Source organism: Nomascus leucogenys, chromosome 8, assembly GCF_006542625.1.
Source record: "Nomascus leucogenys isolate Asia chromosome 8, Asia_NLE_v1, whole genome shotgun sequence".
NCBI lineage: Eukaryota > Metazoa > Chordata > Mammalia > Primates > Hylobatidae > Nomascus > Nomascus leucogenys.
In genome coordinates, this window is record NC_044388.1 from 31,316,698 (window position 1) to 31,342,680 (window position 25,983).

At 40.4% G+C, this 25,983-nt stretch overlaps 1 protein-coding gene across 2 annotated transcripts; it reads left to right on the forward strand.

The window, feature by feature from the left end:
- Positions 1-308: 308 nt before the first annotated feature.
- BNIP3L (BCL2 interacting protein 3 like) lies at positions 309-25,321 on the forward strand. 2 transcript variants are annotated; one of them, XM_003272892.4, is made up of 6 exons: positions 309-1,161; positions 9,453-9,636; positions 13,458-13,530; positions 20,200-20,303; positions 20,427-20,576; positions 22,561-25,321. In XM_003272892.4, the coding sequence occupies exons 1-6, from the start codon at positions 654-656 to the stop codon at positions 22,607-22,609; spliced, it is 1,068 nt and encodes a 355-aa protein (XP_003272940.2). In that variant the 5' UTR covers positions 309-653; the 3' UTR covers positions 22,610-25,321. The 2 variants fall into 2 exon arrangements, with proteins under 2 accessions (XP_003272940.2, XP_030672858.1); XM_030816998.1 differs by lacking the exon at positions 309-1,161 and adding an exon at positions 8,463-8,722.
- Positions 25,322-25,983: the final 662 nt, after the last annotated feature.

Genomic DNA, 25,983 nt, shown 5'->3' on the forward strand with positions numbered 1-25,983 from the left:
TTACAGCATATGGAAAATAAATTTCAGATGGATTAGAGCTCTAAATGTAAAGTTAAGCCTATAAGAAAATTAGAAAAATTATAAGGGAATTATAGATTAATAATCTTGGTGTGAAGGTCTCCCCAAGCCATGTAAGAATGATAAATCTGATTACATGAAAACCTTAAGCTTCTACAGACTGAAAAAAAAAATTAAAACACAAGTTAGAGACTGAGAGAAACATGTGCCTCATACAGCAGACCAAGGAGACTGGACGAAGACATGGAGATGTGAAGCAAGAGGTGTGCTGAGGAACATAGTTTAACGTCATCCACGTACAGGATAAACGGCTTCCCACGTCATGTCCCAGAAATCGATTAGTCGATGGGATTTGGGTGAATACTTTCTTCTCTCTGTTTTCCTGAATTTTTTTTTCTTTCTTTCCTTTTCTTCTCTCTTTTTTTTTTTTTACAATGATGGTGTGTTTGTTATCGATATTTTAAAAATTCTGTAACAATTAAATTTGGGGGCGGTCTTCCCTTGTTTCCCGTATGAAGTGTTGATGTTTCAGCAGCTTTATTTGGAGTTTACACGTGGAGGCACCTGGGTTTGGGGCTTCCTTTGTGTCCCCAAGACACCTATTGCAGAAGTGAGTCCTAAGAGGTAGAAAACAGATGCATGCGCAAGGCTGGGTGCAGCAGTGTGGAGCCTGTGTGAGAGGAGGCACGGGCGCTAACACAGGAGCGCACTTCCTCATTCCGCTTTTCCTCATCCTCTCTCCCAGTGCCATTGGCATCACTCATCCCATGCGGTCATCCCAAGTCACACGCAAGAGTTCGTTCCCGGCGCGCGCGTCAGCCCGACTCGAGTGTCTCCACGTCCGGGGCCCGCAGGGGAGCGCCCCTGCCCCGTCCGGTCGCTTGTTGTGTTGTCATCACGTGGCCTGGGCGGGCCCTGACGTCAGGGGCAGGGGAGGGACGGCGCAGGCGCAGAAAAGGGGGCGGGGGACTCGGCTTGTTGTGTTGCTGCCTGAGAGCCGGAGACGGTCCTGCAGCTGCCGCAGCCCTGCCAGCTGTCCGACGATGTCGTCCCACCTAGTCGAGCCGCCGCCGACCCTGCACAACAACAACAACAACTGCGAGGAAAGTGACCAGTCTCTGCCTCCGCCGGCCGGCCTCAACAGTGAGTGCGGGGCCGAGGGCTCAGTGAAGGGGATGGGGGAGGAGGAGCAGCCCCGGCCGCCGCCACCGGCGCGGTGCGGGAGGCGGGAGGAGAAGGCAGCTCATTGGCCCAGGCCGGGGATGTCCAGGTGACTGACAGCTCCCGTCCCCTGTCAGGAGGAGGGGCGCCTGCCTTGCTCCGGGCCTCTCTGTTGCCTCCTGGGGTCTTGGGCCGGGGGCCGTTTGGGTTCGCGGTCCGGGAGCGCCGCTGGTAGCGCGGATCCCCCTGGTGCGGGGGGGCGGTCCCCAGCAGCGGAGCCGGGCAGGGCGGGGCGGGGGCGGGCCTGGGGGGCGGGGAGGCCGGGTGGGCGGAGCGGGCCGCGAAGGGGACGTGGGCCGGGATGGGGACGTGCGGCGGGGACGCCGGGGGATGGACGCGCGGGAGCGGGGCGGGGCGGGGCGGGCGGCTGCCGCGGGACGTGTCGGGGATCAGGTGTGCGGGGCCCGCGGGCGGGCAGCGTCTGGCGGGAGCCCGCAGCGAGCATTCCTTTGTTGCCACATGTTTGTCAGGAAAATTCATTTGCTGGTCTAGGGGTGGCTTCAGTCACGTGTGGGGTGAGAGGCTGTGCCTTGCTTCTCCTTTTTCCTTTTTTATTTTTTTATTAGATTTCTCGAAGTTGCCCAAGTGATTTTTTTTTTTTTTTTTTAAAGCGATGGGTTGTGCACCCAGTAAAGCTGAGAGCAGCCTCCTGAACCACCCAGGATTGCACACGTCACGGAGTCTGGGGCCATGCATTTAAAGAAACGGAATTAAAAACGCACTCGGGGAGTTGAAAGTTAATGGACAAGGCTGATAGACAACCCAGGCCAGGGTCTTTTCATAACATTCCGCTGCCCAGACATCTTGTCCTCAGATTGTTCCTAGTCGTGAGAACCGGGAGCCTTCTTGGAAGGGTTCTTGCCTAACCTTTCTTTAATTCAACTCTTGGGAAAGAGGTAATGGGAGCAGTGAGCATATGGCCAGATGAAGTCTTTTCAAAACCACTTGGATGCGTAAAGGTCATGCAGTATCTTTCCTAAGAGGGAGGTGCTTCCAGTGTGGCCTGAAGATTATTATTCTAGGGAAGAGAGTTTCAGCCCTCACCAGGTAGCAATGGAGTTTGGAGATTTTAAGATGGATGCTGCTGCTCCAGGTTTTGATGGGTTAATTCCCAAAACCTTTAAGTGTCATATATTCCAGAATGTAAGATGGTTATATTATTTCCCACAGTAAATTAGGATGAATGTATGAGTCTTTAAACGTTACTTGTATCACATATTTCTATGCAATTTTAAGTTATTTGCCCATGTTTAGCATACTGTCTTAGATTTTAGGAAGGGAAGAAACTTCAGAGCTAGCTAACTGCCTCCTGTTGTTTACCTGTACAGAAACAGGTCTAGAGTAAAGGGCCTTGTCCAAGTTCACAACCGGCTGGGAGCAAAGCGGAGGTTCTGATGTTCAGCCTGTCTACTGCTCTTTTCAGGACTTTTTTTTTTTTTTTTTTTTTTGAGGTAGAGTCTCGCTCTGTCTACAACCTCCACCTCCCAGGTTCAAGCGATTCTTCTGCCTCAGCCTCCCGAGTAGCTGGGACTACAGATGCCTGCCACCCGCCCAGCTAATTTTTGTATTTTTAGTAGAGACGAAGTTTCGTCATGTGGCTGGGATTACAGGCGCCCGACACCAAACCAGGCTAATTTTTGTATTTTCAGTAGAGAGAGGGTTGGTCTCTCACCATGTTGGCCAGGCTGGTCTCAAACTCCTGACCTCACGTGATCCGCCCGTCTGGGCCTCCCACAGTGCTGGGATTACAGGCTTGAGCCATCGCACCGGTCGCTTTTCAGGACTTCTTTTCAATGGTGCAGAACCTCCTGCTGGTGTGTGTGTCTTATTTTGTCAGTGTGTTATGCCACCTAATTCACAAAGGTGGCCCACCTTTCTGTTTCTTTTTAGTATTCTGTTTCTTAATTGTACAATTTTCTTATGAGTGAAGATACTTGGTAGGTGTACATGATTTCACTGAAAGCAAAGGGATTTTCATCTTCCTTTGACCCTTTAACAACAACAAAAAGGGCTGAGCCAGGCAGGGCGCGGTGGCTCACACCTGTCATCCTAGCACTTTGGGAGGCCAAAGCGGGTGGATCATTTGAGGTCAGGTCAGTTCCAGACCAGCCGGGCCAACATGGTGAGAGACCAACTCCCTTTCTACTGAAAATACAAAAATTAGCCTGGCTTGGTGTCGGGCGCCTGTAATCCCAGCTACTCAGGAAGCTGAGGCAGGAGAATCACTTGAATCCGGGAGGCAGAAGTTGCAGTGAGCTGAGATCGCGCCACTGCACTCCAGCCTGGGTGACAGAGCAAGACACTGTCTCAAAAAAAAAAAAAAAAAAAAAAAAAAAGGCTGAGCCATATGTCATTGTTTATCTTGGTGTCTGACAGACCTACGAGGAGTTTGATGTCTTTGGCCAGTCGGTTCCTGCTTGGCTGACATCAGCTCTTACAGAGGTGGAAGTACACTCAGCCTGCATGGGATATCAAAATGTTTTTTGATGCTTTGGGAAATCTGCTAGATAGAAAGTATTTTATGTGGGATAGATTGAGCTTTCTGAAAAGCTTTTAGATATTGCCATATTTAATTACTCCCCTCTTGCCTCTTACTCTGTTCGTTTTTTTAGCTGATTACACAACACTGCACTGAACAAAACAAGAAGCCTCATTGAATTCCTTGAAGTGATTTTTGGGCAATGGGCAAAACAACTTATTCAGGCATCTAGTACTATCCAAACTGCTGATAAGTCAAAGGACTTTGTTGGGTAAAGTTGCACAACTGAAAAACAGGAGAAGAAATGCACAGATTATCTTGCGTTTGGGATTTTTATCTTTAGTAGAGACGAAGTTTCATCACGTAGCTGGGATTACAGGCGCCCGACACCAAACCAGGCTAATTTTTGTATTTTCAGTAGAGAGAGGGTTGGTCTCTTACCATGTTGGCCAGGCTGGTCTCAAACTCCTGACCTCACGTGATCCGCCCGTCTGGGCCTCCCAAAGTGCTGGGATTACAGGCTTGAGCCTGTAATCTGAGAGACCTATGGTCTGTCTTGAGGTAGAGTCAAGACAGAACCCCTTGGGTTCAGGGGTCAAAGCAGAGTTTCAGTAGCAAATTACTGAAGTATTTGAATAGTGAAGTATTTCTGTGATTTTTTTTTTAACTTTACTGCTGTGGAGAGACTGTTCACTTTCATTAAAAATTACAGGGCAAATACCCAAACTCCTTCCAAGTCAAAAGGCTGTTGTCCAGTTTATTTTATTGTTAAGAAAACTATCAACTTCCTTAAGAATGTTTGAATAAGATTCAATAGGTCGAATAAAGAAAATCAAAGTAGTAGTGTAAGTCGTAGTGTAATTCTTGTTGTTGAGAAGTACAGCCTTTTTTTCTTTTCAAATTTTCTTGTTTATGTTTTTTGTTTTTTTGAGACAGGGTCTTGCTTTGTCACCCAAACTGGAGTGCAGTGGTGCAATCATAGCTCATGGCAGCTTCGACCTCCTGGGCTCAAGTGATCCTCCTGCCTCAGCCTCCCAAGTAGCTAGGACTGCAGGTGTATGCCCACACATCTAGCTAATTATTTTATTTCTTGTAGAGTTGGAGTTTTACTTTGTCACCCAGGCTGGTCACCGGCTAACTTAGTTTTTGTAGAGATGGAGTTTCGCTTTGTTGCCCAAGCTGGTCACAAACTCTGTTTTTTTTTTTTTAATAGAAACATGTTCAAGCACAATGTCCTTGCTTTCCTGTTATGAAGAGTACTCTTAAGGCCTTCATGGATTGTCACTGCCTCATAATAATGTTTTGAATACCTACATAACTTGTATGTAAATACATACTTCTGCAAAAAGACCAACTTTTTAAAATTTTATTTATTTATTTTTTTTATTTAAGAAGAATGCCAGTAACTCTTGTTGGCCTGGTCTGGATTTCAGCATCGGGTTGGCCTGGTCTGGATTCCTTTCAATAATGAATGAAAAGCTTTGAGGAAAGAATGTAAATATAATGAAATTTCAAAAAAGTTACATGTGGGCCTTGAAAACTTAGGGGAAAAATGAGGAGAAATACCCTTCATTCTCTCCTCCCCTTGTCCCAAAGCTCCTCTCCTCTTCTTCTTGCAAGAGGATTGAACTAGTGATTATAAAACTGTAAAGATCATGCAACACACAGCAATGAGTATAATCACAATTATTGGACCACCCTTCACGATCTATTATATTAGAGAATGGAGAAGCATTCACAGAAGTTTCTCTGAATCTCTGAGTCATTCCCAAGAACCCAAACCGGAAAATATCTCATGTCATTGCATATTATGTACAAATTGGCATAAGGAACAGCTCTTAGTTTGTAAAGTCTTTTAAATAATGGAGAAAGCTTCCAGCTTTTAGTTTTCAAGCTCGATTATTAGGAGGAGAATTCACTCTGTGGTTGTTTTCTACTTTGTGTTGCTTGGACAGCACAAACCTCTTATCTAGCCTTGTTTCCTTTCCAAGTAAAAAGGGACTCTGTGAGGATTGGTAGAGTTAGAACACTGAGTAATTCTGAGGCTGTAAATCAGGAACGAATCGGGTGATGGGAAACAGACGTGTTGTTCATCTATTGAGGAAGACAAATTTGCTTTTTTATGTGTTACTCAAAAGACTAATATGTAGCCTTTTAATGCCTATGTACATAACTTTCTCTGCACCACTATGTATTTCCATAGATGATATTTTTGAAAGAGAATTACCCTTAATTAAAAGAAATCTACCCTTTTAAGGTAATTAAAATTCCTTTTAAGGAAATCTTTTAAGGCTGTTAATATCTATTGTCAAATTATTCTCCAGAATGTTCACTGAAGCCCTGATTGTAATAACAAAGTATTAGAAACAACCATCTGAGTAGTAGTTAACCATTGCCATTTAGATAATGGTTAAAGTGTGGTATATCTTTATAAAAGATGAGATGCAATGCAGTTGTTCAAAAGAATGAATGTCAGTATATATTGATAGGGAAGACATCTGAAAAACGACTTACAGAATATGTCAGTATGTGTGTATGGTACAGTTCCATTTCTTTATAAAAACAAAAGCAAAAACAGACCTATATTTCATTGAAAAAAACTCTGCAAGTCTCCATGTGAAACTGTCAAAAGTGGCTCCTTTAGGAGTAGGAATGGGAGGTTGGGAGAGATGTTAATTTTTAATTTTATGTACTGATGTTTACGTTTTCTAGGAACACATTTTTCCAGTAAGGAATGGTTTTTCTATGATACAGAATGTAATTGTAGTAGCTAAAACTTTCTTAGGGACCTTTCTTACTGTTCTGCGTGCTTTATTCATTTAATCCTCCTAACAAAGTCTTCGAGGTAGATACAGTTATTATCTCTGTTTTATAGATGAGAAAACTGAGGCACAAAGAGGTTAAGTACCCTGTGCGAGGGTAACAGCTATAACTGAGAGTGGGAGCCTGGCTTCAGTCTCAGCCCCTGACCACACTATACCAGTGTATCCCAAGTACAAATTGTCCGCCTTAAGTAGAAATGCTTTCAGTTATGCTACAGAGTGTGGAGGCCACAGCAGAGATCACTTTTACTAAGCTTTTCTAGGTATGTCTTGTTCAAGTTCCTAAAGTATATATTAGATTATGATTGCTTATGTGTTTTTAATGAAGAAAATAAGATCCAGACATTGATTTGAAAGTCCTTCAAAAAAGTCAAAACCAGGCTGGGAGCAGTGGCTCATACCTGTAAGCCCAGCACTTTGCGAGGCTAAGGTGGGAGGATTGCTGAAGCCCAGGAGTTTGAGACCAACCTGGGCAATGTAGGGAGACCCCGTCTCTACTAAATAAATAAATAAATAAGTCGGGCATGGTGGCATGTGCCCTGTAGTCCCAGCTTCTTGGGAGGCTGAGGTGGGAGGATTGCTTGGGCCCAGGAATCAAGGCTGCAGCGAGCTGTGATGGTGCCACTGTACTACAGCCTGGGTGACAGTGCAAGACTGTCTCAAAAGAAAAACAAAAGTAAGGACCAGAAAACCTGATACTGTTTGTTACGCCCTTTTTTCTCTTTGATTGCCTACTTCAAGTGAATATTAATTGTATTTTAGGGGAGACTGGCTTCCACAGAGACCCATCTGGAACTCCTGGTTCCTTAGCTCTGCTTCTGTCAGAGCAGCTCTGGGTTTTGGTTTGTTACTATTGTACGCATTAGGCTTCTATACAAGAAGAACTGGTCCCATTGGTTTAAAAATAAGTTTGAAAATCCTACAAACAGAGTCAGAAAAAAAACTGTTTTTATATACATATTCTCTCCCCCACCCCCTTTCTCTCCAGTTGAAATATGTTGCAGAGCTCTAAATTTAGGGATGCTTTTGGCATATTATACACTCCAGAGGCACTTGAGATAAATTATCTTCAATGTTAGATCTCTCTTAGCTTTGCTAGTTGTATTTGTTAATCCATTTTGAGTTCTCTAGCCTGTGTCCATTCTATGTGTGTATAGAATGAGGCCATGGAGATGTTGTACAACTGTGTCGTTTGGCGGCAGAGTCCTAAAGAATTGGTGGTGATTATGGGATGGTGGTAGCCACTGGGGCTGCCTCAAATGGAAAGGAAAGGGTTCTAAGTATTTATAAGTGTAAATTCTAGTGTATAACTGAGCATCTTCTAGTTACCAGCACTTGATACTATTAAATCGTCACAGCACCCTGGTGTTATTATTATGTCTGTTTACAAATGAGGAAGCCGAAGCTCGGCTCACACAGGTAGACAGGAAGTGATGGGGTCAGACTCCCAGCTAGGTCTGCCTTGGAGCTTTCCTTCTTGTGAGGGCGATGTTGAGTTCACTCTGGAATTGGTGTAGCCATTGCCACATTTAGAGTGCATTTTAGAGTTTGAGCCAGTTTTGATGATTTTACTTCAGCTTACTGATGGAACTCCTTGTTCATCCCTGGAACTCTCTAACACTTCTGCTGGGAGTTTAGAGGGATGGCCACGCCAAGCTGCTTGGTTACATTTTCTAAAACAAAACTTATTGTAAGAAGTGGAAATTATGAACAAAATATACCACTATCTCTTTTTGCTGTGAAGTTAGTTTATTGGCTACTGTTAACAATTCATTTATTTATTTACTTACTATTCTTTTGTAGAGACAGGGTCTTGCCATGTTGCCCAGGCTGGTGTCAAACTCCTGGACTCAAGCAATCCTGGTGCCTCAGCCTCCCAAAGTGCTGGGACTACATGTGTGAGCCACTGTACCTGGCCTCAACTCTTGTTAAAATTAAAGCACCTTAATACGTTTAGCAGACTCATTGGACCAATAAATATTTTCAAGACCTATGCAGAATTACCAGTGGCACATCCCCTTTTTCTGTGGCTCCACCCCTTCAACTTTTTGTCCAAGAAAACTTTTCGTGTTTGCCTGTAGCTGATGTGCAGTTGTTTCTGCCCCCAAATCAAGAGGGTTTAATGAAAACCCTAGAAAGTAGAAACCCGTGGGAGAGAAGACAAAAAAGACAAGTTCACAAGGTATGTTTAGTGTGTAAAAAAGGAGAAAGACTAGAAAGCATGAGATATAAAGGAAATGAAGAAACTAATCAGTGAGATAGAAATAAAGCTTTTTTCTGAATTTTTAGCATTGTCACCTGATTTAGTTAACCAGCTGCGTTAATTTTATGCTCCTGATTTGTGCACAAATTGAAATTTTTGCTATTGGATTTAGGTTCCCTCTCTAGGAGTTTCTCAGTTGTTTGCACTAAGTAGGGTATAGTTGCTAACTTACTTAGATGACCTTTTATGAAATTTGTAGGTGATATATTTATTTCATTTCTGGAGCAGATACAGCTGAGTAGCTTAGGTAGACGATGAAGAAAGTGTGTGTGTGTATATATACACCAACTAAAATGTTAACGGTAAATAGCCTAAAAGTAGCAATTTTTTTTTGAAAAGCAACCTCAGAGTTTTCAGTAGAGTGTTATTATAAACTAAGCTTTACCCAGAGAGAAAATTGACTGAAAAACACACTTTCTGAGATGTTTTAGAGTTCAAGCTGCTTCTCAGTTGATGGCATGAGCTATTTCAGGAACAGAACTATATAGCTCTTTAGACTTTTATTACTTCTTATTTATTTTCTTCAGAATACTTGTGCATTTGGTTTGAGGAGAGTCAGAATTCTTATCTGGATTCACCATATTCACATCTGTGTGCACATGACAGATTTCAGTTCTGCTGTGGTTAACTTATCTGACTTGTCCAACAGGTTCCTGGGTGGAGCTACCCATGAACAGCAGCAATGGCAATGATAATGGCAATGGGAAAAATGGGGGGCTGGAACACGTACCGTCCTCATCCTCCATCCACAATGGAGACATGGAGAAGATTCTTTTGGATGCACAACATGAATCAGGACAGAGTAGTTCAAGAGGCAGTTCTCACTGTGACAGGTAAGTGAGACCCATGTTTTGGTGGAATTCAGGAAACAGGTGGTTTACAGGGCTCATTCCCTCTAGGAAAAATTTATTTGCTTAAATCTTCACTTAGCAAAATATGCCTTCTGATATATTGCAGTATAATATATATTGCACAGATATATATTGTGTTCATATGAAACAGCTAATTGACGGGTGCTTCAGTGCCCACTGTTTTTCCCCAGATTGTCATTTTTCTTACCCAGATTAGATTGTTTTTAGCAGTTTATCAGTTTAAAATTCAGTGGCATAAATGCTAATTTATAGAATTAGTCTGACTTTCCCCCATTTTTCTTTGTGTCCCTGTTTTACAGATCACAGACCGCCTTGAATTAGTTACCTCTGTATATATCCGTCTTCCCTTCTAGATCTTGATGTTGCAAAGGGCAGGGGCCATGTTTAATTTTTATTAGCTTCACAGTAATGGTGCTGGCATGTAGTAGACACTCAATAAATGTTTGACTCATAGGAAATGCAGGTTGCTTCACGTTATAGCAATATTTGCACAGTTGGAAGCACCAACAAGGTCTGTAAAGATAGTTTTGAAGTCTCCTCTACTTTCTCAGAGGATGTTTTGTTTCAGACCTCATTTTTCTATATTTGAGCTGAAGAAACTAATTCCATGGATTAAGGACTGCTTATGGTGAAAGAGTAAGAATACAACAAGATATGTGTCTGGAATGAAACTAGGTCATTATTTTTTAGTATAAAATTTTCTGTTTTTTTTTTTTTTTTTTTTTTTTTTTTTTCAGAAGGGCTAGATATTAAATGCCATTTAAAAAATTCTTGTTTCAGTGACAGCTACACTGTTAGCATTATGGGGCACTGGATGACCTTCTGGGTAGTTGTTAACTGATGTTAACCATTTAGAAAATGCAAATGCACAGGAAGCACATTAAGGAAACGTAAACAGTGACTATCTTTAGGAATGCAGTATGGATATGTTTCTTCTTAACATTTTTGTATTTTGTAAAAATTGTGTATATTGCACATATTATTACTTATCAGAAGAAGTGAAAAAAAGGAGAAATGAGTTAAATCATGTCCAACTTCCTGAGTGGCTTATGATCCACTAATGTTGCCAAGGCAGTGGGGGACTGGTTTGTTGGCTCTGTGGCACACTGTGCACCCCCGCCACCCCCGTGTCATCCCTGACTTGTCCCTGTGCTTCTTAGAGCCTGGGATGGCTCTTGTCATAAGCGGAACCAGAGCAGATGGCTCTCTTCTGAACAGCTTGCCCTTGATTCCAGTAGCTACAGCATTAGTCTGTCTTTCCAAATGAAGATTTATATTTATATTATGGAACTCGCTGATGGGTTTCTCAAGTTTTCTGCTTGTTACGGCCTGTCAACAAGGCTTTCACTCTACGTTCAGGTGTGTGGGCCTTGATCATTGATACCACGGTGTCCATGAGCCTGTTGTTCACATGGTGCTGTCGAGCAGAGAAGAGTCACCTGCTTACCTGTCTGTTCATCTTACTTCATTTATGGTGCAGTTTTACATGTGACTGAATATGCCTTCACCCTCCTATGATCATGTTTAAGTTTAGGTTGCTAAAGCATATGAGAAGGAGGCATGGCAAGTGCTTTTGAACACTTTTCTACCCCTCATCTTATGTCTCTCCAGGCCCTAGATTAGTCGTCATCTTTCAGAGAATGCCTAGAACTCAAGTCTTCTGGGATAGCCTACTAACACACTTTACCATTGAGGAGTGTCTTCAAAACTCACATCATTTGAATTGCCATGCGTCTCTGTATGTGAAAAGTCATTGGGAAGTGTTTCTTGTAGGGGGAAAAGTTTTAGGGTTGTTGGGTATCAGTCCTAGAGCTGATTTATGTATATTTTCGACTTAAAAAATATTCCATAGAAATATTTGTGTTGCCACAGGGGTTGTTAGCTGGGAACCCCAGTGTGTTCTGCTTTGCCTTTCACCCTGTCACAGGGGTTTTCACCTTGACGGCGCACTAGATTCACCCAGGAGCTTTTAAAAATGCCAGCACACGGACTGCATCTCAAGAACTTCTCATTTTGTTTGACAGGGGCAGAGTAGAGACGTCACAATATTTTAAAAGCTCCCCAGCCGATTCTAATATGTGCCATGGGTGAAGCTCTAATGCATTCCAAATTGTTAGGAGGAGTAAACAGTTTAGAGAAGAGGTTGGTGCCAGTGTGAAGAAGCATATAGAAGCAGAGCAATGCTTCCATAGGATTCTTGACTTTGTCACCCTGACTGCCTTGACCTGGTCACGGCTGTGTAAGGCTGACCTTTAACTTGATGTGTAGCTGTGAACCCAACAATGTTATGAGCACAAAGATAGTAAACTGAGGCCAGTAGGAGTGCCCAGCTCTGGTTGACTCCTGTGCTAGTTCAAGACAAAAACTTCCTAAATATATATGACGTTGGTTTGATACAGAACCAGCTTTTCTGTTTTCCTGTCCCCATTTAAGAATCTCCTATGTCAATTATACCAGTCTAAAAGACTCCTAGGCCTAATCTGTCTAATAAATTTCTGACGATCTTATTTCTGAGTCAGTCTCACCAACGTCTCTATACATTAATTAACATTATATACATGCTCTTGATAACTTTAATAGTTAATATCTATTCCTTTCAGCAAGTTAAGCCCCAAATATTTTTTATTTCTATTTTAGATTTTGGGGGAGGGTTTGTGTATGTAGTGAAGGATCCCCAGTGACTTTCAGTTTTTACACAAGAAATCATTAATAAAGCTAAGAAATTAACTTAGCACCTTCTGTTCATCTCTTGTATCAAGTGCAGTTTGTGATCATGTTGTTTTTGTCTAAAAACTTATTTGTAAATTTTTACAGTTCTAAGAATGTATTTTGTGCAATCATAAAGGTTTTATATTAATATATAAGCTTATATAATTCACTCTGAAATATCTCAAAGCAAATATTTCTGAAATAAGTGAAATAGTGGTTCTCAAAGTTTTTGGTCATTATGTACCTTTACATTCTTAAAAATCATTAGGGACCCCAAAGGACTTGTTGTGGGTTTATATATTTTGATATTTACTATATTAGAAATTAAAACTCAGAAAATACATATTCATTCAAAAATAATACATTTTAACATAAGTAGCATTGTTTAGTGAAAATACCTATTTTCTATAAACCCTCTAAGTTAATAAGAATAGTGGCATTGTTTTACACGTTTACAAATTTCTAATACCAAGCTTAATAGAAGACAGCTGGTTCTCATCTGTGTTTGCATTCTAACTGTTGTGCTATCACACATCACGTAACCTTCGGAAAATTCCAGTATACACATGGGAGAATGAGAATGAAAAAGACAAATAAATCCTACTAGTATTAAGAGGAACTTTAACCTCAAAGACCCTCCGAAAGCGTCTTTGAGGACTACCTTATGCACTTTGAGAACTACTGGTGAATTATTTAATGATGAGGGAACTTTGAGAAAAAGAACTCTGAGGTTCCTGAATTTGAAGATTATTTTACCTTTAATGGACAAAAGAGTAAATATAAGAGAATGTGACAGTTTGTGTCTGTAGGTAGTATTTCCTTTGCAAATTTATCATTTTGAAGGAATTCATTACTACTGAAAAAGTGCAGAACATTTTGGGAGTAAGAATGCTCAATTTCATTTAGCCTTTTAATATCACATAAATTTTTCTTGTATGGGGTTATGATACATTTTCTGATTTGCTTTTTCAAAGCCATACTGCTGTAACTTTCAATTTTCTAATTTCTAGTAGAGACTAAGTCATTTGACAAAGTGAGAATTAAAACTAATAGCTAAATTCCTTCTCTTCTAGCCCTTCGCCACAAGAAGATGGGCAGATCATGTTTGATGTGGAAATGCACACCAGCAGGGACCATAGCTCTCAGGTGTGTCGGGGGGATTCTGATTTACAGTAAACAATTAAGAAAGATGTAAATTCTCTAAGTATATTTTGCTAAAATAAATGTGAAGACTTTTAGGAATAGTTTGAAGCTATTACTGAATTTCTGATTTTGGAATTTATTTAGGATGATACAGTTCTTGTCGCACTCCTTTACAACTAAGGATTTTGGGCCCTGTCACTCTAAAAGAATTGGAAAATTCTTGTCCATAATAAATCATGCCAATATTCCAGGCTAGTTTCTTGAGTTTATAAGTAGAAAAAAACTGAGATAGATGCTTTAAGACCACAGAATAAATGAAGATGAAGGTTGTGTTAGAACTAGACATGAAGACTTTTTTTTTGCATCTGAAATCAAAGCAGGGGCTTTTGAGATCAATTTTAAATTTATCTAAATTATGCAGGATTCCTTCAAGATAAATATTGTTTACTAGGAGTTGACAGCGTTGGAAACGTAGATGGATATAGTATTAAAATCTTACAAATGTTTGTGTTATAAAACTTAAAATATGGTAAGTATATAATTGTGGCTAATGATTTAGAATACTCATAGCCAGCCTTTAACTTTATTGATATGTAAGATCACCTTAAAGTGTCATTAGAGTACAAATTCTTGAGGACAGGAACCATTGTCTTTTTCTCCCGTATTTAGGGTGCTTGAAAAATATTGAATGAACCTTTGAATGAGTCGCAACAAAAACTTGTTTTGTCGGATTCTCACTATTCTGTGTCCTGGGCACTAGAAATATTTTGTGTGTCTTAGATCCACCCAGTATTCTTTCTGTTTCCGAAGGCCACAGAATTCCTCCATACTTTCCTATGCTCTATTTTTGCTCTTCTCTGAAATGTGGAAAATCTATGGATTCAACACAAATTTATTTCATGATGATGAGCTTTATACTATAGAGAAGCTCACAATAGCAGGCTGTCATGTAGTAAGATGATCTGACTGCAGCATTTGAGTTGCTGGCTTATGTATGTCAGTTTGGCCACATGCAGTAAGCTATAGCTGATGTAGAAGAAAGCGTACAAAGTCTCCATAGCGGAAAGTGTACCACGGAATCCAAGAGAGAAATCAAATTCTTTGCTGTGGTCTTTCCTGAGGAGGATTTCTTCAATCCATATCACCTTTTATACAGAAAGCTTTAAGTTTAGATTAGCATTTTCCAAAATGTGTTTTCAAGAATGTTTGTTCAAAGGTCAAATAAATGGAAGGTAATGCAGCCCCAGGTTCCCCCACACTCTCACCCTGGTAGTCGCATGAGTAATTCTGACCAGTTCCTGCAGTAAAGAAATTATAGTTTAAGCTGGACATGGTGGCACTTGCCTGTAGTCTCATCTACTTGGGAGGTAGAGGTGGGAGGATCCCTTGAGCCCCAGGAGTTTTGAGTCCAGTCTGGGCAACATAGCAAGACTCTCTGTCTCTAAAAAAAAGAAAAAAAGAAATGGGTTTAATTAAACCAAATGTTTCCCAAGCTTATTTGACCTTAGACTCTCTTCCCCTTCTCTGCATACATTTTTCCCTTAAGAACTTAATAACTCCGTGGAGCACTGTGGTAAGTGCTTTCCTGGCTCATGGAGTTGCAAATGTGCAATTAGGCTTAACTGAATATTGAATTTACACGGAATTCTAGAGTTGAATGCATCTACCCTGGAATTCCAAAGGAATTTTTGAAATTCAGGAAAGAAAATGTCAGGTTTTTGGCCTTTGGTAGGTTTGCCAGTGTTGATTCCTTCGCAGGACCAAATCCCTAAAAGAGCATAGGCTGTCATCAAGAGGAGGTACTTTATGTTCACAATGATATCGGTCAGTTTCAACAAAGGGAAGAGTTTGGAAAGACAGTCTAACCCCTGTGAGAGATAACAGTTGAGTAAGACTTAATAAGGGAGCTGTCAGTAGGTATAGTTTAAACTTTCAAAAACCTTTTACATTGCCTTTTTTTAATGGAAGAAACAACAATTTAAAAATTAATTTCTTTAGGATTTGGGAAAATTGATTTTCTTCCTCAATAAGAAGAAAGTTTAGGGTTAGGAAACTTAAAAAAACAGTTAAAGGACTGTTATTGTACTTGATCTTATAGAATGTTTTTATATGTGTTTATAAGGACTATATATCTTGTTCAAGCTTTTCTAAGATGAGGAAGTAAAGTCACTAACATTAACTAGATATGTTCTAGATGCTCAATTTCTTTTTTTTTTTTGGAGACAGTGTCTCAGGGTCTTGCTTTGTCACCCAGGCTGGAGTGCAGTGGTGCAGTTATAGCTCACCACAGACTTCGATTCCTGGCTCAAGCAATCTTTCTGCCTCAGCCTCCCTAGTAGCTGGGACTACAGGCTCACACTGCCACACCTGGCTACTTTTTAACTTTTTTTTGTATAGACAGAGTCTTGCTATATTGCCCAGGCTGGTTTCAAACTCCTGGCCTCAAATGATCCTCCCATGTCAGCCTCCCAAAGTGCTGGAATTACAGACATGAGTTACTACTCCCACCTCTCTTTTAATGTTTTCAATCCAGTGAAAGCAGTGATATTATCCCCATGGACCAGTGGAAAAAGTGAGGCTTTGTACTGATTACTTATCTAAGATCACAAAGCAAGTCAGTGTTAGAGCCAGGATTCAAAGCAGGTCTGAGTCTGTGGCCCTTGTTCTTTCTACTGAACTAAGTAAATGAATTCTATTGATAACAGGAGAGCTCACAAAGCCATGAGAATGAACTGAAAAATGTCTGCTGAGTTTTGGTATGGGGAATCCGCCTAAGGCAGTGCACACTTAGGAAAAAGACCATGAAACTGTTTTTGGGATGATCATCCTCAAGAGTCTCAATTTTGTATCACAAAACAGACTGTAGATTGTTTCTTCACTTGATCTTAGCCAAAAGTCCGAGAAGCAATATAGATTATTTATTGAAGACATTTTTGCATTGTGTTTCTGGGACCAAAAATGCCAGCACAATGTTGAGTGTTACTGAAAAATGATCCAAACGGAAAATGTCCTCCTTTTCCTCTCTTGTAAAACTGTGATTTTTATCTGTACATGAATCATGGTATACAGCTTAATATCCATATTTAGAGGACAAAGTGACCTTGAGGTAAACCAGAGAAGGAAAACTTAAGTGATTAGAAAATAAAGAACTCCATGTGAGAGAACAGGCTAGAACGATCAGAATCTTCTTTGTTTTGTTTTTTGTTTTTGAGATGGACCTCACTCTGTCACCAGGCTGGAGTGCAGTGGCATCGGCTCACTGCAACCTCTGTTTCCAGGTGGTTCTCCTGCCTCACCCGCCCAAGAAGCTGGGATTACAGGTGTGCACCACAACGCCTGGCTAATTTTTGTATTTTTAGTAGAGACAGGGTTTCGCCATGTTGGCCAGGCTGGTCTCAAACTCCTGACCTCAAGTGATCCATCCACCTCGGCCTCCCTAAGTGCTGGGATTACAGGCGTGAGCCATGGTGCCCAGCCAGAATCTTCTTTGAATAGATGTAGGTATAGAGAGAGGATTATTGATTTTAAAAGCACAAATCTTACATAATTAGATTAAGTACATTTTTACCATATTCTGGAATTCTAAGAATTGGAAGGCAGTTTAAAACTTGAAAGTGGCAAATTTAAGATTAATAAAAGGAAGCACAGAGTGGTAGTAAATGAGGAAAGCTTACCACTCTTATTCTTAAAGTATTATAAGTTGAGAAACTTATCTGGAGTTCTTTTTTGTTTTGTTTTCTTTTGAAAACACTTGTCCAGAGATAACTTTGCTTCATTCAACTGAGAAAATTCCATCCTCTTGAAAAAAAAAATTAGAGCGTGAAATCTTACTGCATTTTCATTCTGTCAGAAATTATGAAATATTAACTTATTAAATCTTTGAGCAGGTTTAAAGAGAGACCTGTGAGGCCAGAGCAGGAAACTAAACAGAAGCGACCTGCAGTATGTTGAGTATAGTCAGATATTGTGTGTACAGCAACTGATGTGCAAGTAAATTGTAACAGTTTATTGTTTTTGATTTAGGATGATTTCAGTGTTACTCCAAAGAGCCAACTCATGATTCTGAGTAATCTCAATAGCCAATGGAAAGAGCTTAATCCTAAATGCTACATTGTGTCATTCAGTGGAATTTGCCAAGTTCAGCAGAACTAGATAAGAATGGTACTAACAAGAGCAGCAGACACGCACAGGGGTTTTACTTTGCCCTGTCTGAAGCTCCTTCCTGGGGTAGCTGTTTCGCAGAGAACTAGACCTGTCAAAAAAGAGTCATGTGAATATGTCAGACTCTGCATTTCTTAGCTACCTACTGAAAAGAATGACAGCTTTGGTCATTCTTTTGAGTGAATCCTAGTCAAACAAAATAAAATGTCAAAATGTTTCTTAGTTTTGAGACCCCTGGGTTTGGGGTCATAGTATGACATTCCTTAAAACTGACTATGACCAGGCACGGTGGCTCATGCCTGTAATCCCAACACTTTGGGAGGCTGAGGCACGTGGATCACTTGAGGTCAGGAGTTCGAGACCTGGCCTGGCCAACATGGTGAAACCCTGTCTCTACAAAAAATATAAAAATTTGCCATGTGTGATGCCAGGCGCCTGTAATCCCAGCTACTCTGGAAGCTGAGCCAGGAGAATTGCTAGAACCCAGGAGGCGGAGGTTGCAGTGAGCCAAGATCGCGCCACTGCACTCCAGCCTGGGCGACAGAGCAAGACTGTCTCAAAAAGAAAACTGAATAAATAATACTGAATAAATAAAACAATAAATAAATATCATTTTTAGGACTTTTTCATTCCTTTTGGTTCTATTAAAAGGGGAGCTATTGGAAATGTTAATTGTTCTTGGCCTGAAACTTTAGGTTATAATTAGCAGTTTTTAAAAGTCACATTTTTTATTTTATCTGATATGACAGATGTTAAATTCTGACTCAACTTATTATAGATTATTCCCAAAAACTTTTGGCTAACATAGTTTCAAAACCTTGGAAAATGTTTGTATAGCAATTTGTCGTAAAAATATAATCTCCTTCCAGAGAGTAAATCCTGGTGCTTAACAGTAGCGCCTCTCTATGCAGTATTCCTGGGTTTGAATACTGGCCCTGCTATGTACTGGTTGTGGAACCTTAGGCAAATTATTTAATCTATGTCTCAGTCTCCTCATCTGTAAAATGGGATTTTAATAATTATTTTTATAGGGTTATTTGTTGCAAGGTGAAAGTTAATGCGTGTGGCTGGGTGCAGTGTCTCACAACTGTAATCCTAGCACTTTGGGAGGCTGAGGCAGGGAAGATCCCTTGAGCCTGGGAGTTCAAGACCAGGCTGGGCAGCATAGTGAAACACTGTCTCTTTAAAAAAATACAAAAATTAGCTGGGCGTGGTGGCACACACCTATAGTCCCAGCTACTTGGGAGGCTGAGGTGGGAGGATTAATTGAGCCCAGGAGTTCGAGGCTGCAGTAAGCTGTGATTGCACTCTGGCCTGGATGACACAGGAGACCCTGTCTCCAGAAAAAAAAAAAAAAAATGCATGTAACATGCTTGGAATAATATTTGCCCCTTTAAGTGCTCAGTAAATACTATTATTTATTTCCTCATCACATCTCTCACTTATTTTTGTTTTACTTCTCATCGTTTTATTTTTAGCATATCCTTTTATTTCCTTTTATTTATTTTTTTAATTATGAGATTTTTTTTTTTTTTTTTTTTTTTTTTGAGACAGAATCTCACTCTGTCGCTCAGGCTGGAGTGTAGTGGCTGGATCTCGGCTCACTGCAAGCTCCACCTCCCAGGCTCAAGTGATTCTTCTGCCTCAGCCTCTCAAGTAGCTGGGATTACAGGTGCCCACCACCAGGCCCAGCTAAGTTTTTTTTGTTTTGTTTTGAGACGGAGTCTCACTCTGTCACCCAGGCTGGAGTGTAGTGGTGTGATCTCTGCTCACTGCAAGCTCCACCTCCTGAGTTCATGCCATTCTCCTGCCTCAGCCTCCCGAGTAGCTGGGACTACAGGTGCCTACCACCACGCCCGGCTAATTTTTTTGTATTTTTATTAGAGACGGGGTTTCACTGTGTTAGCCAGAATGGTCTCGATCTCCTGACCTTGTGATCCGCTCACCTCGGCCTCCCAAAGTGCTGGGATTACAGGCGTGAGCCACTGCGCCCAGCGTATAAGTTTTGTATTTTTTTTTTTTAGTAAAGACGGGGTTTTACCATGTTGGCCAGGCTGGTCTCCAGCTTCTGACCTCAAGTAATCCACCTGCCTCAGCCTCCCAAAGTGCTGGGATTATAGGCATGAGCCACCACACCTGGCCTAATTACGAAAATTTTAAGTGCATACAAGAGAGAATAATACAATAGACCTCCATGTAAGTATTGCCCAGATTTAACTCTTATCGAGGTTTTTCATACTTCCCTTAGCATTACATCCCAAAATACAGTCTTATGCAGTTCCTGTGCTGTGCTTAGATATCCCAACAGTGAAGCTCACTCAGGTTGTTCTGAAGATACTACATACTCTGATCTAAGATTATTTTTCAGCATTTTTTAGAAAAACATGTTTGTTATCTAAAATTTCTGAGACACAACCTTATGAGTTTGGTATATTTTCTGTCTAGATTTGTCTTTGTATTAGGAGGAATTGGTCTTCCTTTTTTTCTTAAAGTTTGAATTCTTCTTTACAGTCAGAAGAAGAAGTTGTAGAAGGAGAGAAGGAAGTTGAGGCTTTGAAGAAAAGTGCGGACTGGGTATCAGACTGGTCCAGTAGACCCGAAAATATTCCACCCAAGTGAGTTCTCACATGTTTCTTGTCAGTGGACACAGTTGATCTGCGCACGCTTACAGGCAGTGGGCCTGGTAATCCCCACGATATTTTCAGCAAATGACATCTGCCTCTGAATTTCTTTCTCAGGGAGTTCCACTTCAGACACCCTAAACGTTCTGTGTCTTTAAGCATGAGGAAAAGTGGAGCCATGAAGAAAGGGGGTATTTTCTCTGCAGAATTTCTGAAGGTGTTCATTCCATCTCTCTTCCTTTCTCATGTTTTGGCTTTGGGGCTAGGGTAAGTACTGGTCAACTCCTGAAGTTTTTTCCATTCATTTTATCCTCTTATTTTCAGATTGAAGAAATGTATGTGAAAGCAGTTTTTATTGCTTTACTTTCAATGTTTCAGTGCAAATAAGGTGAACTTAAAAAAGTGGGCACACAATTGTTCTACAAATAAGCATTTTTAATAATAGTAGAGTGTTTTTTCTTATTTGAAAATAAGATGTTTGGCCTGGTGTGGTGGCTCACACCAGTAATCCCAGCACTTTGGGAGGCCAAGGTGGGTGGATGACCTGAGGCCAGGAGTTCGAGACCAGCCTGGCCAACATGGTGAAACCCAGTCTCTACTAAAAATACAAAAATTAGCTGGCCATGGTGGTACACGCCTGTGGTCCCAGCTACTTGGGAGGCTGAGGCAGGAGAATCGCTTGAACATGGGAGGCGGAAATTGCAGTGAGCCGAGATCATGCCACTGCACTCCAGCCTGGGGGATAGAGCGAGACTCCATCTCGAAAAAAAAAAAAAAAAGAAAAGAAGATGTTCATAATAATCCCTTAAATGATCAATTTTAAGTGGACTCTTCTGTGATTGATTTTTCTTTTTGGGTTTTGTTGTGTAATATTTAATCTTGAGTAATTTGTGAACTAAACTAATCTTTAGCATGTAAATTTTGTCAGTGCAAATACCTTTTTTTCATATGGGAAAATACTTGATTACATTGAATAGTTTTTTTAAATGAAACTGGTAGGTTGATTGGTGCTAATTTTTTCCTTTTTTATTAACTTTGTAGTATTTTCATTTATTTTGCTAAAATCGACCTCATATTTACGTGTAGTTCATTAGTTTCTCAGCCACATCTTTTAAATAAATTGCTTTTTTTCCTTGATTTAAACAATTGAGGAATTACACTTCTGAAAGATTTTAGGAGTTAAACAGTAGCTGTTAATTTTTTTCAAGACGTATGTTGTGCTTCTAAGCATGCCCAGTGGGTCATTTTCAGTATAAGATATGCAGAAGATGGGTCATCCTTTTTCTTCCCTTTAAGAAGCTCAGCATATTGGAGAGAGATTCTCAGTCACGACCTCAGAAACTTGCATACAGCTTTCCACACACCCCTCTTGTCTCTCTTGGGTGCTTGATCTGCTTTTGTGAGAGCAAGGACAGTAATCACAAACAGCCACCTAGAAGGGGTTTGTGCAGAAGGGGACTGTGTGACCGTTGCGTGGGGGTTGATGTGGGGCAGGTGTAGGAGTTTAATACATTGCTGCCTATACAGCAGTTCATTGCCCTTAAGCGACTGGTTTCTATACCTTGCCGTCTCTCTTTCAGTCATCTTCAGATTGTTTGTCTTGGCTGTAAGTATAACTATTGCTATAGATGAATGTAAAAAGAGCGTTTAAAAAGTTGGTTGCTTTAATTGCACTGGAGGTGAAGCTAGTTACATATTTTCCTTAACTTCCCTTCTGCTTTTGCTGTTGAAGAGGCCAAATACTTGCTTGGCATGAAAAAGTATTATAAGGCCCCTAATCCTTAGGAGTTATTAGTAAGAGCTGTCTTTACAGCACTGGCAGCTTTTAAGGTTTTTTTTTTTTGTCCTACATAGAGCACCAGAATAGTTTCACATATTACTATATTTTTGTGTCTGAAATGTCAGTAGAACCTTCTGTCCACCAAAGAGGAACGTCTTGAAGGAGTTGAGCTGCTGTATTTACTCTGTGGAGGGATCTGTTCTCTCTGGCTTTACTTTGTCTATTCACTACCCCCTTTGCTGTCGAGCCCCGATATTTAATGAGTAAACAATCATATAAAACCAGTTTGGCCGGGCTGGTGACTGGTTTTAAGAAAGTCGGTGATGATTTCACGGTGTTTGGGGAGCGGTACCCACAAACCTTCAGAGCCTTTTACAAAGACTGAAGAGTTTTAAGTAGAGTTCAACCTGTGGACAAGCTGGTATAGAACTGTTGAAACAGGTGAAACATGATGCCTCTGCTTCCTTTCAGCATCTATATTGGAAAGCGACTGAGCACACCCTCTGCCAGCACCTACTGAGGGAAAGGAAAAGCCCCTGGAAATGCGTGTGACCTGTGAAGTGGTGTATTGTCACAGTAGCTTATTTGAACTTGAGACCATTGTAAGCATGACCCAACCTACCACCCTGTTTTTACATATCCAATTCCAGTAACTCAAATTCAGTATTTTATTCAAACTCTGTTGAGGCATTTTACTAACCTTATACCCTTTTTGGCCTGAAGACATTTTAGAATTTCCTAACAGAGTTTACTGTTGTTTAGAAATTTGCAAGGGCTTCTTTTCCGCAAATGCCACCAGCAGATTATAATTTTGTCAACAATGCTGTTATCTCTAGTACCACCAGACTAGACCTGTATCATTCATGGTATAAATTTTACTCTTGCAGCATAACTACCATCTCTCTCTTAAAACGAGATCAGGTTAGCAAATGATGTAAAAGAAGCTTTATTGTCTAGTTGTTTTTTTTCCCCCAAGACAAAGGCAAGTTTCCATAAGTTTGAGTTGATAGTTATTAAAAAGAAAACAAAACAAAAAAAAAGCAAGGCACAAGAAAAAAATATCCTGGGCAATAAAAAAATTATTTTAAACCAGCTTTGGAGCCACTTTTTTGTCTAAGCCTCCTAATAGCGCCTTTTAATTTATAGGAGGCAAGCTGTATAATTGATAGGTATGAAATAGAATAAGAACTAAAATACATCAGCAGATTTTCATACTAGTATGTTGTAATGCTGTCTTTTCTATGGTGTAGAATCTTTCTTTCTGATAAGGAACGTCTCAGGCCTAGAAATATATGAAATTGCTTTTTGAGATTTTTGTGTGTGTATTTGATATTTTTTACGTTAATTAGCTGCATGTGAATTTTTCATGACCTTCTTTAAATTTTTTATTTTTTATTTCTTTATTTTTTTTCTCTAAGAAGAGGCTTTGCAATGAGTTCCAATTTGTGATGTTAATACAGGCTTCTTGTTTTAGGAAGCATCACCTATACTCTGAAGCCTTTAAACTCTGGAGAGAATTGTTTCAGAGTTATTCCAAGCACTTGTGCAACTTGGAAAAACAGACTTGGGTTGTGGGAACAGTTGACAGCGTTCTGAAAAGATGCCGTTTGTTTCTTTCTGATCTCTCACTGATTAATGTTTACTGTATAGTCTTCCCAAGGTGATTCCTGCGACTGCAGGCACTGGTCATTTTCTCTTGTAGCTGTCTTTTCAGTTACGGTAAACTCTTAAAGTTCAGAACACTCAACAGATCCCTTCAATGATATACTTGTTTGTTCATTTCTAAAATGTGAAGCTTTAGGACCAAATTGTTAAAAAGCATCAGGATGACCAGTTATCTCGAGTACATTTTCTTGGATTTCAGAACATCTAGCATGACTCTGAAGGATACCACATGTTTTATATATAAATAATTACTGTTTATGATATAGACATTGATAGTGACTATTTAGAGAACCATTGTTAATTTTAAAACTAGCAATCTATAAAGTGCATCAGGTCAACTTGAATAAAAACACTATGACAGCCAGGTTTGCCAGTTTGCAGAAACTATATAACTCTTCTCTGTCACATCAACATTTGTAAAATTGATGTGTTATAGTGGAAAATAACATACAGATTAAACAAAATTTTTATCTTTTTTCAAGAATATAGCTGGCTATCTTTAAGAAAGATGATATATCCTAGTTTTGCAAGTAATTTTCTTTTTTCTTTCTAGCATTTGATGTCTAAATAATTTTGGACATCTTTTTACTAGACCATGTTTCTGTCTTACTCTTAAACCTGGTAACACTTGATTTGCCTTCTATAACCTATTTATTTCAAGTGTTCATATTTGAATTTCTTTGGGAAGAAAGTAAATCTGATGGCTCACTGATTTTTGAAAAGCCTGAATAAAATTGGAAAGGCCGGAAAGTTAGGAGAGCTGACGAGCTAAACTGCTAGAGTATGCAATTTCTATTACAATTGGTATTACGGGGGGAAAAGTAAAATTACACTTTACCTGAAAGTGACTTCTTGCAGCTAGTGCATTGTGCTCTTTCCAAGTTCAGCAGCGGTTCTATCAGTAGTGCCATTGACCTGGGTATGTTTATGATTTCTTTCAGCGTTAAAAAGAAACATAGTGTTGCCCTTTTTCTTAAAGCATCAGTGAAATTATGGAAAATTACTTAAAACATGAATACATCATCACAGTAGAATTTATTATGAGAGCATGTAGTATGTATCTGTAGCCCTAACACACGGGATGAACATTTTACTGCTACACCCGGATTTGTGTTGAACGAAAACATTGTGGATTGGAAAGGAGAATTCAGCAATTAACAGTTGAAATTGTGAGGTTAATGTTTAAAAAGCTTTACACCTGTTTACAATTTGGGGACAAAAAAGGCAGGCTTCATTTTTCATATGTTTGATGAAAACTGGCTCAAGATGTTTGTAAATAGAATCAAGAGCAAAACTGCACAAACTTGCACATTGGAAAGTGCAACAAGTTCCCGTGATTGCAGCAAAAATATTTACTATTCTAAAAACATGAGAATTGAAGACTTAGCCAGTCAGATAAGTTTTTTCATGAACCCGTTGTGGAAATTATTGGAATTAACTGAGCCAAAGTGATGACGCATTCTTCATCTATTTTAGTTAGCACTTTGTATCGTTATATACAGTTTACAATACATGTATAACTTGTAGCTATAAACATTTTGTGCCATTAAAGCTCTCACAAAACTTTTCCTGTCAGTATATCATTTTTCTGTCGCATGTGTTGCCTGGGAGTTTCAGGCGATGAGGCCTCCTCGCCTGCACATAGCCTTCCAGTCATCCGGCTCCCCAGCAGTGGAGTTCCTAACAGTGCTCAGGGTGTGAACGGTGTTCTGTGTGGACGGTCACCGCAGTGTGAGCATTCGTGAGTGCCTCGGGACTGTGGCATTCAGAGCATTTGTCTCCAGGTAGTGGCAGGAGGGCACTCACGGGGGGAGTGCTCAGGAAGTACAGGAGGATCGCGGAGTGTGCCCTGATGGGAATGGCGGTGGGGACACCTGTGAAAGTGGCTCCAGAAGGAACTGGACGTTCCACGTGCCTGGAAAACAGGATGGATACAGAGGAAACTGAAAAATGTAGGTTAGTATTGAACCTAATTGAAATGCGTGTGCCCTCCCAGGGGTCACACTTCATCATATAGTCAGCGGGATACCTTTGGGGGTTTACTTCTTTTAAACAGGGAGGTGATTTAAGATGTATATTTTAGACAGTCAAGCCATCTGGTGAGAGAGTACCAGAGGAGATCAATCAGTTCTCTAGGCGAGGAGCTAGGGCCTGCCCTGGGCTGTCACCGTGACGTTGGCAGTGGTGGGCCAGGATACATATGAGAAACAAAGTGGAAGTAAACTGGTC